Raw genomic sequence first — 14,772 nt, forward strand, 5'->3', positions numbered from 1 at the left:
TGTACAGCCCCTCAGCATCTGTGGATTCACATGTTTCTGCTATGTATCTTGCTGCTGCTCTGGAGGGAGAATTCTAAGATGCCACCCCCTTCCTCAAGATTTCTGGTCACTTCTTTCAGCTATTCAGTCAAACACTAATCTAGGTTCTGCTATGAGGCAAATTTGTAGATGTAATTAAGGTCCCAAATCAGATGATTTTAAGATCAGGAGATTATCTGGGGTGGGCCTGACCTAATCAGATAAGGCCTTAAAGTGAACTGGGCTCTTCCTGGAGAAAGAGATTCAAACTGTGAGATGAAAAAATATATATACGTTAAAAAAAAAGTGTGAGAGGGATTTGATGGGAGAGAAATTCTCTGTTGCTGGCTTTGAAGATGGAGTAGGCCACGTGGCAAGGTATAAAGGTAACCTCTAGGAGCTGAGACTGGTCCCCAGCTGGCAGTCACTGAGGAAATGGGGCCTTCAGTCTTACAGCCACAAGGAATTGAAGTTGGCTAACAGCTTGTGGTAATTTGTTAAACATCAATAGAAAACTAACGCACTTGCTTTCGTAGACCTTGCTTTTGTTGATTTCATATGTGCGTATTAGTAGACTGCAAGCTCCTAGATTAGAGGAAAAGGAGGTTTTAAATTTATTTTTGTAACCCCTTCCCATCACAGCCATAATGTGATGCTATTAGGGAGATTTGCCTTAACTCATACGTTGGAGTTAATGGGAGATATAAATCCTTGGCCATGAGAGTACTTGTTGTAAAGCAGCAGCTAGAATCACTACCACTGTCAAGTGCCTCCTGCCTCCCATGTTAAAAACAATTTCCTGCACATCTGATATCTTCTGGACATCTTCACGCGAATGTCTCACTAGTCCCATGAACTCAGTAAGTCCCCAAATGTCCTCTCCCAAAACTGCCCCTCCCTCTCTATTCTGTAATTCTGGTAATGGCACCTTCAAACCCCCAATTATCTTGGAGGTTAGAACTTGAGCCATTGTTTGTTTGTTTGGCCACGCCACACTGCAGTGCACCGTGGGGCTTGTGGGATCTTAGTTCCTGGACCAGGGATCGAACCTGTGCCCCCTGCAGTGGAAGCGTGGAGCCCTAATCACTGGACCGCCAGGGAAGTCCCCAGAACTTGAGCCATAGTTGACTCCTTCCTCTCTCTTGCCCCCACATTCTATCTGTTGCCAGGTCCTCTCCATTTATCCCCTCCTCTCCATGTTTATTGTCTTTGCCTGGTTCAGTATCTCTCACCTGGAATACTTCAAGAGTCTCCTAGTTGCTGTCCTGGGACCCATCTCTGATGAGCACAGCTCTGATCATGTCGCTTTTCTGCTCAACCACCTTCCAAGGAAGCCATTAGCTTGTCATTCAAAACTCTCCATGACTTAACCCAAACCTACCTTTCTCATATTTTCAAAAATCCTTAAATGAGTATTTTGCCTACATTCTATGTTATTTTGGGTTGACTTTTTTTTTTTTTTTTTCCCGGTACGCGGGCCTCTCACTGTTGTGGGCTCTCCCGTTGCGGAGCATAGGCTCCGGACGCAGCAGGCTCAGTGGCCATGGCTCACGGGCCCAGCCGCTCCGCGGCATGTGGGATCCTCCCGGACCGGGGCACGAACCCGTGTCCCCTGCATTGGCAGGCGGGCTCTCAACCACTGCGCCACCAGGGAAGCCCTTGGGTTGACCTTTTAAAAAATATTCTTTAAAACTGTTATTGCTTTTGCAGGTCCACATACTAACTGTGACTCTTCCCTGCAACCTGCAGCTTTTTCACGTGCATCTTACCGTTACTTTACTTCAGACTCACTGCTCTTCCAATTCTCTGCAGTCGGATATTCTCATACCTTGGACTCTTCTGAACATATATTAGCTGCTTGGCTTGTTGAACTGCCAAGGGGAAATGTGGTTCCAGAGCCAAATTGTGAGTGCCCAAAGCTAAAGCCTCATTCTGCTTGCCTGCAGCTCTCATTCCCTCCCCCAGGACACACAACACCATTTCATTCTGCTTTGGGGTGATCATTGGCCTAAATGTTGGGACCCAAATCCCGCACATTCACCCCATAGAGGACGGACCCACATTTCATAGAGAAGCGACCCTCGACCTCATAGTCGAGGTCGATTTATTCTTTGGATTTTCAGTCATTTTAAGCAGTCACACATCCTCCTCCCCAGTCTCCCGTGTCCGCAGGGGGTGTGTCCCCTAGACTTCCGGCTTTTGGACAACCGGTTTTGCCTCCACCCACTCCCACCTCGAGATCTCGAGATTGCGACTTTCATCGTTCTTCTCCCCCCTCAGCCACTGTGCTCACTTTAATAAGTGATCTGATCTCAAAAAAAAAAAAAAAGAGAAAGAAAGAAAGGGAAAAGAAAAAGGAAAACAGAAAAGAGCTTCCCAGGGTTCGTCTTAGAATTGGCAAATAGAGGTGCACCCCCTTCCACCACCCGATCCTAGTGAGTTCCAGGCAATTACGTGCGGCCCGCAGCTCGCCTCTCCACCACACCCCCGCCTCCCGCCCGGGTTTAATGACCTAAGCAACTTTCCGTCCCCCCCCCCCCGCCCCGTCTTGGTACGGCCTGTCCGGCGATCGGCGTTCCACCCCCGCCCTTTCCTTCTAGGTTGGTTCAGCCCCCGTCTACTCAGGGGTGGTGCTCAGCCGGCGCCAGACAGACCCTCGACTTCGGAGAGGCAGTGCAGTTCCTCTGGGAGCGTCCCCCTCGGTTCCTTCAGCTTCCCCAGCCTCCTCGGCCGCCTTACCGCCGGCGGGGACGCGAGAGCTCGGTGTATGCCCCACCCCTGACCCCGCTAGAGACATGTCCACCCCGGCTCGGCGGCGCCTCATGAGGGACTTCAAGAGGTAACCCGCCCGGGACGCCGGGGTCCGGGGGCTGCGGCCGGGGCGCAGGGCGGGGCCGGCGGAGGGCCGGGCGGGCCGCGGGGCGGCTGGCGGCACGAGCGGGTGCCGAATTGCGGGCCCCCTGTCTGTTTCCTTGAAGGTTGCAGGAGGATCCTCCAGCCGGAGTCAGCGGGGCTCCATCCGAGAACAACATAATGGTTTGGAACGCGGTCATTTTTGGGTGAGTCTGCGTTCCGGGTGGCGGCGAGGGCTAGGGACGCGTGTGCCCTCCGGGACCGGCCCGGTGCGGAGGCGGGGGCAGAGGGAGAGTGTTTGGGGCTGGCTGGGCCTAGGCGCCTCCCCGGAGCCTGTGCCTCGATTAGCTCGGTTCCCGCTGCCAGGGGAACCATTTGGGGTACTAAGGGGGGCGGGGCGGGGAGTGGTGGCGCTTCGGCGCGGCGGCCTGCCCGGGATTTCTGAGCCCCAGACCTCTGCTGGTAGTGGTTTTGCGACCCGGGAAGCGGTGGTTTACCAGCGGCGGAGCGAGCAGGGCTCGTAATAGCCATCTCCTCAGATGAATCGGGGAGAGGGGAGCCCCGAAGCGGGAACTGACTGGTTTTTCTCTGTGTTGCAGGCCTGAAGGGACCCCGTTTGAGGATGGTAAGAGAGTTTCTTTACCCACCTTTCAGGAGGCTGATCATCTGGGGAAAGGGTTCCCAGTCATCCTGGAAGTGCCTCCTACTTAGGAACCCGCTTCTCCCTAGCCTCTGCCTACTAAAGGCTTGAGTGGAATCCAGTCTGTGGCAGGTTGTTCTGGCTATTGTCCGCTTGACTAGAACTGCATCTTTTTTATTGCTTCTTAAAAAAAAATCCGGGTAAGGCAGTAAAAGGAGCATCATACCACTGATGTTAAGGGTCTGTGAGGTTTGGGCTGTGATCCTGCTAAATTCAGCCCCCCATCAAGATACTGAGTAAGTGTCAACCCAACCACTTGCTGATAGGCTCAGAGAGCCCAGGGACCATTTGATTCAGAATTCTTCACAAGGGCGGGAACTGTGTTCAGCAGGTGCTTAATGTGTGTTTGTTGGATGTTGAGTGGATGCAAGCATCCCTTGCACACAATTGTCTGGTTTCTACCGTCTGGCATTGAGTGCCTGTCAGCCTCACTGCTTTAAGATGGTCTTTAATGGCACCTTTAATAGCCAGTTTGAGCATAATGTTTCTAATTTTTAAATGAGTTTTCAGTATGTGCTTTTATCAAGACTTGATGGTCAGTAATCTCAAAGCAATTTCACAGTTGAGGGGAGCCTTAATGTACTGTCTTGACCAGTGTCCAACCTACTTCAAGGTACTACATGTACTTATAGGTACCTGATTTTTAATGGGTTTAGGTTTGACTTTTAAAAACACACGTTAGTTGCTTTTTAAGGATTTTTTAAAGCTTCCTATTTTGAGATAATTATAGGTTCATGTGCAGTTGTAATAAATAATATTACAGAGAGACCTTGTATACCCTTCACCTGCGCCCCTGCCCCTTTGGTAACAAGTCATCTTGAATGACTATGCACAACCAGGAAATTAACATTGATATAGTTTTAGTGCATTCAGTTGTGTGTGTGTGTATGTGTGTGTGTTTGTGTGAATGTAGTTAATTGTTTTTGAAAGCTTAATACATTTAAAAAGATGATTAAAAGTATTTTAACTACTAATCGACATCTTTAATATCTTGAGGTATTTTTAAAAAGAAAAGGATCTTTCTGTAATTTTTTTCTCAATGACTTACCTTCCTTTGGTCATGTAGCATTTGAGAGATATTGTACACATATGCACACACATATGCACATAACTCAGTTTGAAGGCGGGAACAAAAACATTTCTGCAAACTACTAAGTACAAACTTATGTTGCCAAGTCAGTTTGCTTTTTGATGCTACCAACCACAAGATGTTGTGAGGTAGGTCAATATTAACCAATTCTATGATTTGTCTCAAACACTCAACATTTCCCTAGAAGACTGTAGACAGTAGCCTAAATACTTGTAGTTTCCTCTCTACCTTTACCCACTGGGTGGATATCACTGCTCTTCAGTGCTGCAATAAAAAGAAATGACGGCAGGGGAGTGTGATCCTCAAGCCATGCTATTGATACTTTGGTGCAGTAAATCATTTGAACTGATCCTGATCTGTAGCAAGAGCTAGCTAAGCTTAATTTTCCTCTACTAGGTTGGTGCTAGTTCTTCATACTTAAGTTTTATGTGCAGATTAGCTGTGTATTTGCTTTAGCTCCAGCAGGCTTTGTTTTCATTGGCTTCTTTTTTCCTCCTGATTTTACTCAGACTGCTTTACGCTGGGCACAGCTTTATTACTAGTACACCACTTTGCTGGGGTTGGCAACTTAAATATTTCAAGGGTGCTTCTCTCGTTTTAAGTGGTATGAGTTGAAAAGGTACTTGTGGAATCCATTATGTGCCTGGACCTTCCCCCTTGACATTACTGGCTCTTTTTTTGATGATGTGTATCTCCACCCTGACATTGCTGAAAGGAATTACTCCGGCTAAATGACAGTACCCTTTTCTCATTCATTCTTTTGAGCAGTCTGCTATCCATGGATGCTTTCTCAGGTGTCTAGAACACTGACCAAGTTTACAAGAAATTTTTTGACCATTTAAAAATCCCTGTTATTTACAGTTAGGGAATTTACTGGAAAGGCCCAATTAGGGACAAGTGGCATAGTTGATTTTGCTGTTGCCAATGTATTATATAAATCAACAGCTCCAAAACTACTTTTGCTGCTTCCTTGTAAACCATTTGTAGTGGAGGTTTCTGGAACAGCCAGACCCTAGTTAAAGAGATGAAATTTTAAGAGAAGGAACTCTTAAAGGTGTTTGATTTAACTTTACACACTTGAAGGTAAGAGGACTATGTTCCCAAGAGCTTACACTACCAAACAAAACATTGGGGAGAAATACTTCCTCATAAAATATCTTGGTATGTATGCTGAATACGAAGGTTAAGGAACAATGTATCCTCCATCACATCATCTGAAAATTGTTAATAGACACAGTAAGATACCAGTACTTGATTTTCATAATAGATATATTCTTAAGAATTTGGTGTCTTTTAAAAAAAATGAATCAAAGTCCACTAGGGGTGTTCTTAAGGTAAATAAATCCTATGATGAAGAGTATTTAGGTATTATCTTAAAAATCAGACTTTTTTCAGTCATCCAAAAAGAATTTTTTAAGTACATGTACTTTGCTTTCTCCTCAGGGGTCACAAACTGGTGGCTAAATGGCAGAAAACACCTACAGAGGTGCTTTCTTTGGCCAATACAATATTTTCAAAAAATTGAATTTGTGACAGGCAGAACATACACTCTCTGCTTTAACCATATCACTCCCTATTGCCATACACCAGCCATTTAACTCATTTATATAATTTTCCTGGTCCCTATACATAGATGGATTAATTGATACTTTCCTTACAATGTTGTGACCTCCTCAGGAAGATAAAAAAATCAGTACAGATTTATACAACAATGGTGAGGCTTAAGTTTCCAATTATTTTAAAGCCTAGCCTTCTAAATATTCAGAGGACAAGCTCTAGTCTCGATTGCATAGTATTAATTCTCAGATTTTAAATTTCCTTAACATTTGTTTTGGATCTCAGAAATTGGATTGAGAGTTGTACTAAAGAGGTTCTCATTGTTTAAGGTGGCTAAAAGTATGAAATATCCCTTTAAATGTGTGCTTTGAGTAAGATTTAGGTACGTCCTAATTTATATTCACATTGAATATAAATTATCTTGGTTTCACTTCTCAAGATATTGAATGAGCTGTTCTTAAAGACTTGATTAACTTCTTTGGTAGCTAAGTAACCACCTTGTTGAACTTTTAGGCAAGCATTAGGCAGAAAGTTCAAGTCAAGGGTTTTGTGAGCCATCAGCATATGTACTCAACTTGCTTTCACTGTGATTGATGTAGGTCAGAAAGAAAGTACTATTTAATATTTGAATTCATTAATTGTATTTTTCTTACTGATAGTGAAGTTTGGATTTTTGGGTTTTGCCTCCTTCAGCTGGGTCTAGAGATATGAAACTGTAGAATTATTGTAACTAAAATATTTATGAAGCACTTATTTTGTGTCACTGTGCATCTTTCCCTCATTTAAACCTCACAACAATGTTATGTAGCAGGTACTATTATTAACCCTATTTTACAGATGAGGAACTTGAGGTTTACTCAAGTTGAGCAGTTTCCCCAAAGGTTTCATAACTAGCAAGTAGCAAAGCAAGGATTTGAACCCAGATCTGTCTGACTGCAAAGCTTCTGCTCTGCCCCACTGCACTCCACTGTTTCCACCTACGCCTGCCTTCTGTGTGACTTTACCACCTTTAGGTATCATATTTAATGATGGTTTTAATTTAAAGTACTTGGGAGCTCTGCATGCTATTAAATCTGCCCAATTTTAGAGCAGTTTTTTTAGAGCAATTTCTTGATGATAAATCTCTAAGCTATAATTTAAGCGGGTATCAACACTGAGCCAAATGTGTTTATACTTGAGATACATAAGGAAGCTCAGAGTTTTGAACAGTCATTCCCACTTTTCCTTGCGTATTATAATATCAATAGAACTGAAAAGAAAGAACTATGCTTTCTTCCTCAAAAATAGGAAGAGTTATGACCAGGTGGTGATAAAGGTGAAGTGTGTTCTGATGGACTATAGCATGTTTATCCATTCCAAAATATTTTGCTTTTTGTCCTTAGTTATAATACATAGTAACTTCAGATCTGACTTTCAAGTTTAGGGAGTAACTATAGTTGGGGAATATAATATGTCTCCATATGTTGCATTTTTAAATTTTTATATATTTATTTATTTATATTTGGCTGCGTTGGGTTTTTGTGGCTGCACAGGCTTTCTCTAGTTGCGGCGAGCGGGAGTTACTCTTCGTTGCAGTGCGCGGGCTTCTCATTGCGGTGGCTTCTCTTGTTGCAGAGCACGGGCTCTAGGCGCGTGGGCTTCATTAGTTGTGGCACGCGGGCTTGAGTAGTTGTGGCTCGCGGGCTCTAGAGCACAGGCTCAGTAGTTTGTGGCACACGGGCTTAGTTGCTCCGCGGCATGTGGGATCCTCCTGGACCGGGGCACGTACCCGTGCCCCCTGCATCGGCGGACTCTCAACCACTGTGCCAGCAGGGAAGCCCTATAGTCTTTTTTTCTTAAGTGGAAAGGAGGAATGGAAGCAAGGAGGAAATAAATTGCTAACTCGAAGGAACCAGTAACAAATTATACTCTATCTGAAGTGTGGTCTATTGTATTAGAATAAGTAATTTATTAAATGGACCAGAGTAATATAGTGGAACGTGCATCACCTTAGATAATAACTGATTCCTTAAGATTACTTGAAGAAATTTCAGTCAGGAAAAAACAATTGCCCAGTTGTTTTCTTGAATTTATTAAACCCAATTAAAAATAACATTTTGAAGAAAATAATCTCCCCAAATCACAACATCCAACAATTCTTTTTTGGTGGGGGGCGGGGGCGCGCTGTGGGGCATGCGGGATCTTAGTTCCCCGGCCAGGGATCGAACCAGTGTCCCCTGCAGTAGAAGCGCAGAGTCCTAAACACTGGACCACCAGGGAAGTCCCCAGCAATTCTTCAATGAGATCCAGTTTGTCCATTTCTTATAAATAAGTCTGTTAACTTAGTATACTTTAGGGCCTCCTGCTACCTTAGTTGACACACATTCAAGAAAAATAATTTGTTTCAATAGTAGCGTAAACAAACATCATTAGAAAGAAATTTACTGGAGACATGAATGCAATCTAATATGATTTTTTAATTATTTCTGCCATTAATTCCTACCATTAGTGTGAATAATTGAGTTGGTTTTATAGTGAAGTAGCTTGTGAGTCATACTTAAGGGTTTTAAAGAGGGACTGTGAAGTTTTTTCTGGCTTACATTCAATTATGTTTTCATTATAGAGTTGCTATTACATGAAGAGGAGCCAGTGAACACTTTTCTTATTTCCTGCTATTTTAAAAATAATTTGATTACTGATTTGTATTTCTAGCATTGGTTTTTGAACTTTGTGCTCTCATTCTTTCTAGTGCATTTAAAAATCACCATTTAAGATGACAGCTGATTAAAATTGGCCTTTATTAAGGTCTTTCAGTCTTCTCAAGGAGGAAGGCCACGTTTTGGCTCTAGTTGCTTGTCATTTTAAGGATGTCTTCAAAATGTACAGTGGCTAAAGTTATCCTGCAGGCAGTAATTTTGAGTTTAAAATGGCTGTATTTAAGTTGAGGGGAGAATAATGGAAAAACAGAAAACAAACCACCTTTGAGTGATGGTTCTTACAGTGTCTGTCCATTTTTAGGGCAATCCCTGGAGCTGTATCTCTTACCTGGTCTCTTTCCTGTCTACTCTATATCTTTGCGTTATTTCATATAATACTTGAAAAAAGAAGTCATGTAGTATTAAAAACAAAGTACTACCGAACGAAGTGATAAGTAGGTTTTCTTAACCCTTTCTTTTCTAATTACAGGAACCTTTAAGCTTACAATAGAATTCACTGAAGAATATCCGAATAAGCCACCTACGGTTAGATTTGTCTCTAAGATGTTTCATCCAAATGGCAAGTATCACTTTTAATACAGTATTTCAAACTACTACACTGTTTATTTGGGAGGTATTCCACATTTCCTATTTGTCTGTAGCACCTGAGTATTTGTCTAGGCATCTTGCTGTTTCCTGAAAGCTGAACTTGTTCACGGTGGTCTGTTGCTGTCTTGGTCTGTGGTCCTAGAACTGAAGCAGTGAAGGGACATTGCCTTTGCTTGGAATCTGAGAGCCTCCTGGTTTGGATGATTTTATCATTTACTTACTAAACAAAAATAAGGATGTTCTTGAGGTTTCCTTTTAATGTAAGGCCAGATTGGGGTAGTTTTGTGTTGTGATTATTTTCACTAGCATTTAGAGCAATAGTTTTCAGCTTTGGATGCAGATCAGAATTAGCGTGGGACATTTAAAAGCCATGGATGTCCCGGCCCCACTCCAGACCCACTGAATATCAGATTCTGTGGTTGAGTCCAGGTATACGGTATATTGGAAAAGTGCCACAGGTGATTCTAACTTACTATTTTGCTCTTTTATTTTTTTTTCTAGTAGTAAGCCTAGAACAAGTTGCCTTTTATTCAGGTTAATCATGTATTTTCCAGGGTATCAGATATTTTTATCTTCATACCAAAATGAAACCTTGTGAACTCTCAGCTATCTTGGTTATTTCAGATAGGAGATAAAGTTTAAAAATTTAGTGGAGTGAATTTCCCATAAGTCTATCAATGATGAGGAACCCTCTTAAAAATTGTGCGTGGTTTCCTGGATAACAGGGCAGTCTTTTCAGAATAACAAGCATTAGGCATCTTCCAGTTTTATACTGATTATGTTTGACATTCTCTGATCATCCTGTTTCACTAGTAGTGATTATGACACTTCTTTTAGGAAGGTAACTAAGAAGCAGCTAAGTAATCTTTTTTAAACCTCAAAAGCAAAGTATTCTTGACTGTATTTGTCTTGACTATGATATTAAAACCTTAATGGTTTTGTTACGTTTAACATAACCTACTTTTATGCTCTTAGTCTATGCAGATGGTAGTATATGTCTGGACATACTTCAGAACCGTTGGAGTCCAACATATGATGTGTCTTCCATTTTAACATCCATACAGGTGAATTTTCCTTAATGTGACTATGGCCTTTGATATGTTTATATTAGCAATTGTTTTTGAAAGTCATAAGTAAAAAGTAGGTAAGACCTAACCCACCAGAAAACATATATGTTTGCCTAGCTACTAGCAGATTAATGTAACTGTACATTATTATGCTAAGAGAGCAAATTTAGCTGCTACCTAGGACAATCCGAGTGTGTTGAATATACATATTGGGTTGGCCAGAAAGTTCGTTCAGGTTTTGCATAAGATGGTACGAAAAACCTGAACAAAGTTTTTGGCCAACCACGTGTATATGTATATTTGCATTGAGGAACTGACTTTTTACAAATTGTCTCTATAGTCTCTTTTGGATGAACCCAATCCCAATAGTCCAGCAAACAGCCAGGCTGCTCAGCTGTACCAGGAGAACAAGCGGGAGTATGAAAAACGTGTTTCTGCGATAGTAGAACAGAGCTGGCGTGACTGTTGACCCGGGTGCAGGAAAAGAAGCAGCTGGTCATAAGAAAAATATATATTGATGTGTTTGTCACCTTCCTGTTCATCAGTGTCATTACATTTACTTTATTAAAAGCAAAATAGCTGTTGTGCTGTTTCCATCTTCCCTTGCCGGGCTTTTCCTACCCCTTCTACCCTCTCCTTAAACATCAGAAAACACCCTCTATGAGATCAAATGTACTGTACCTGGGTTACGTGCAAAAAGTCACTAATGCTTAATTAATTCCTTTTCTGTTGTATCTCATTTCCAGTTTTATGGCAGTATTGTGTTACTGTACTTTACACTAAGCTTTTAAAATGAATGGTTTTACAAGTGGTGCTTATGCATAGCTTGATGACCAGAATGTTATTTTTAACAGAATGATTACTGAAGCGTTTCACCCTGGCTGGTCCTTCACTTTTGTTGGATTTAGAAGTGAATTTTTGGAATATGGCCTATAGGAAACAGGGAAACAAATCCACATAAACATTCATTTTGAGAGAGCAACGGAAGCTAAAGAGGCTGTGATACTAATATCAAACTAACATGAGTTGTGTTTTGTACTGGTAGGAAGGAGAATGTTAAAGGGCTCAGCCAAAGGAGTGCAGCATAGTAACTGACACTTCCTCTCCTTGCAAGGTGTTCGATGGACACACCCAAGCTAAGATTCAGGATACTGAAGTCTTCTGGATTTTCACTTTTTAAAGAGGTGTGGGAGCAGAGGAATGGAAACAATCATTAGTTTTTAAGCTAGGGAAGGTTGGAGATCCTTTAATCCTTTTAAAGGAGCAGTGCTACCCTAGATGAACAAATTTATAATCATTGTTTTTTTAGAGTTTTAATTAACCCAAGGAAGGGAACATGTCTGTGGTAAACTATTTTCCACTCAAATCCTCTGTTAATGCTGCATGCTTTAGTTTCTTCCTCCCTTTCAGTATTATAAGAACCTTAAAGTCAATGTCTGTAATCTTTCTTTGGATATTTATACTTTTAGATTGACAGTACCTTTAAGTAGCAGTGTGGGACAAAGCTTGTAAATGTTTTGTCTGATGTTCCATTGTCACCTTTTGTGCATTTATCACTCTTCTGAATTCAACTTTGCACAAGTAACCCATGTAAAAAATGTACATTTTTCAAAACTTGTAAATAAAAATAACCTTAAAATTTTGTAGTCAAGGTATAATTATATTTTAGCTCAGTATGAACTTTTAGTATGAATTTATTGGACTCTCATATCTACTCATTCCCCCCCTTAAAATAAAAATTATGGTAAAAGCAAAAATACAGATTCTGGGAGAGGGAGAAGAGTAGATACTGCTGGAGAGGACGTATTTTCTTTTCAGTCATAAGTGTTTAAAGCTTTTTTAAAACGTGCTAACAGAATGTAAATCTATTAGGTGAAACAAAGTTACTTCACCACATATTACAGTCAATCGAGGGAACGAAATTGTGGTAAGGGGGGGAGAAGTAACCTGGAGATTTACCAGCATCCTCAGAGACCAAGATCTAACTTGTTGATCCTGACAGTCCACCTCTTAAAAAGGCCCTAGCTTAACAAACAAACTAAATAATAAAATGGTATTTTAAGTCTCATGTAAAGCTTGGGAGTACAGGTATCCTCAATGTTACCTTGTTTAAACAAAACTCTGCTTTCTTCTGAGGAGCAATCTATCTCATTTTAGAGACAAGGACAGTGACTGTGGAAACTCACTTCTTGGGGAGGGGGGGTGGGCGCTAATTGAAATTAAGTCCTTGTGGTGTGTGTACCCATACATCCTCTAAGACATGGCACTTAAAGGAGCCTCAACATGAGGGAGCTCATCCTACACTGAACACATGGACTGGTTAGTTTCACCTAGAAGCAACATCCTTAAATGCACTTACTTTCTCTTAAGTCCATTTCTACTTCAAAGTAGAATGACATTAAATTGGTCTTTATTTGGCAGATCAGTTTTACATAAATTTCTTCATCCTACTGTGGCTGGATATCTTTTTTTTGTTCTTTTTGTTTGTTTGTTTTTGCCACACTGTGCAGCTTGTGGGATCTTAGTTCCCCGACCAGGGACTGAACCCGGGTCCACGGCAGTGAAAGCACTGAGTCTTAACCACTGGACCTCCAGGGAAGTCCTGTGGCTGGGTTATCTTAAATATTGACACTGTTACTTATACTTGAAAAAATTAAGGTGAGATTGGGAATGTGCAAGTTTAATATTTTTTTTTTGTACACCTCCTGAGAAACACTATTCCCAATCGCTTTCGTGGGACAATCCTTTTAAAATCTTACAACGGCGTCAACAAGCTGACCTCCCAAAGCATCATATCCATGGTCAAAGGCACCACAAATCATTCATTTCAAAGTTTAATGCTAATTTGCCTTTTTTCTTTACAGTTTTTTTAAACAAATGCCACAGGCTGCCTGCATACAATAATTTATAACAACAATAAACCAGATTTGTGAGGTCCCCTTTTGAATGGCAGAATTGAACTTGAACCTTCAATTCTGCACCTGCTGGTGTGGCAAAGAGGGTATGATGAAGAACCAAAGCTGTAATTAAAGTCCTTTCTTCAGGACCCATCTCCAGCTTCAGGAGTTACTCATAGCACAGTGAATGCACCGTATACTATTTTAAAAAGAATCCCAACAGAATGCAGGAAATTTCTATTCATTTTCTAATCAAAGGGGAGGGGAAAAAATCCTCTCCTTGAGGGGAAAAATAAACAATAGGTCTGTGAGCCTCAAAGCTATAAATATAACTGAAAGCAGAGTTAGTTCCTCAGTATAATATATTTAAGTGACTCAAATAAAACTTAAAACTGCTCATGTACCTGCGCAGGTTTTATAGCAAGGTTACTGGGTTAAAACGGCTGCCATCTCAAAGAAAGGGAAAATACAAGAACCAACAAAAAGGGGACAAAACACAACAGCAGGGTTGTCAGCAGCTCATTTTTGCCAAACCCATTTCTCAACATTCTTTATTCTCAAGCAAGAGTTAAATGACTTCACCCTAATTCCACATCTATACCAAGGCAGATCTAAGAAGTTAGGAAATCTGGACTCTTCAATCGAGAACCAAATATACACTTGGCCCCATTATTTCAGAGCTTAACTATATTAATATTCTGTTCTATTGAACTTATATAGATAAACCAGATTTGTGTAACACTACCCTACTCCTCCAGCCCCCAAATCATTTTGGGAAGAGAAAAGAAATGTAGAGACATGAGTTTTCACACTCCTTAATCCCCAAAGCCACTCTTACCCAAGAGAGTTGAAGCCTGGCTTTTCTAACACTAATTGAACCACAGCTTCTCAGAGTTGGCATGAGACTTGTAGGTAAAAAAAAAAAAATCCTATAAAATCTATAAACATTTTAGCTTAGTTCCCTTTGCCACTGTTAAAACGTTAAGTGCCAAAATAAAATGCACACCTCATTTCCCTTCCTACCAACATTAGGAAAGGCCATATACTGCAGGACAAAGGAGTTAGTGGAAAGCAAACATCACTTACTGTGTTAATCGCTGTAGGTGACTAAAAGTCACAGAGGTCCAGGCATAAAAGTTAATCCCTTTATATTTTTAAAATACTGATTTAACTACAATGGACAGCTTCTTAATGTAAAATATAAATAAGAGGGGAAAGGAAATTGTTCATTGTGGGCCAATTACATGTCAACTTTGGTGCTATATGTTTTAAGACACTGTAAACAACCTAACTGTTCTAAATATGA

At 41.3% G+C, this 14,772-nt stretch overlaps 1 protein-coding gene across 1 annotated transcript; it reads left to right on the forward strand.

The window, feature by feature from the left end:
* The first annotated feature begins 2,613 nt into the window (after nucleotides 1–2,613).
* Nucleotides 2,614–12,212, forward strand: UBE2A (ubiquitin conjugating enzyme E2 A). Its single transcript, XM_032621017.1, has 6 exons — nucleotides 2,614–2,857; nucleotides 2,997–3,077; nucleotides 3,471–3,496; nucleotides 9,384–9,473; nucleotides 10,478–10,566; nucleotides 10,910–12,212. The coding sequence occupies exons 1-6, from the start codon at nucleotides 2,814–2,816 to the stop codon at nucleotides 11,036–11,038; spliced, it is 459 nt and encodes a 152-aa protein (XP_032476908.1). The 5' UTR covers nucleotides 2,614–2,813; the 3' UTR covers nucleotides 11,039–12,212.
* The last annotated feature ends 2,560 nt before the right edge of the window (nucleotides 12,213–14,772 follow it).

The sequence above is a fragment of the Phocoena sinus genome, chromosome X (assembly GCF_008692025.1).
Source record: "Phocoena sinus isolate mPhoSin1 chromosome X, mPhoSin1.pri, whole genome shotgun sequence".
In the NCBI taxonomy this organism is placed as follows: Eukaryota; Metazoa; Chordata; class Mammalia; order Artiodactyla; family Phocoenidae; genus Phocoena; species Phocoena sinus.

Bases quoted from the DNA above. Each gene is read 5' to 3' on its own strand.
- UBE2A (XM_032621017.1), top strand. From the start codon at position 2,814: ATGTCCACCCCGGCTCGGCGGCGCCTCATGAGGGACTTCAAGAG. The intron at 3,078-3,470 runs GTGAGTCTGCGT...TCTGTGTTGCAG, and splicing joins TGGAACGCGGTCATTTTTGG to GCCTGAAGGGACCCCGTTTG. The intron at 3,497-9,383 runs GTAAGAGAGTTT...TTCTAATTACAG, and splicing joins AGGGACCCCGTTTGAGGATG to GAACCTTTAAGCTTACAATA.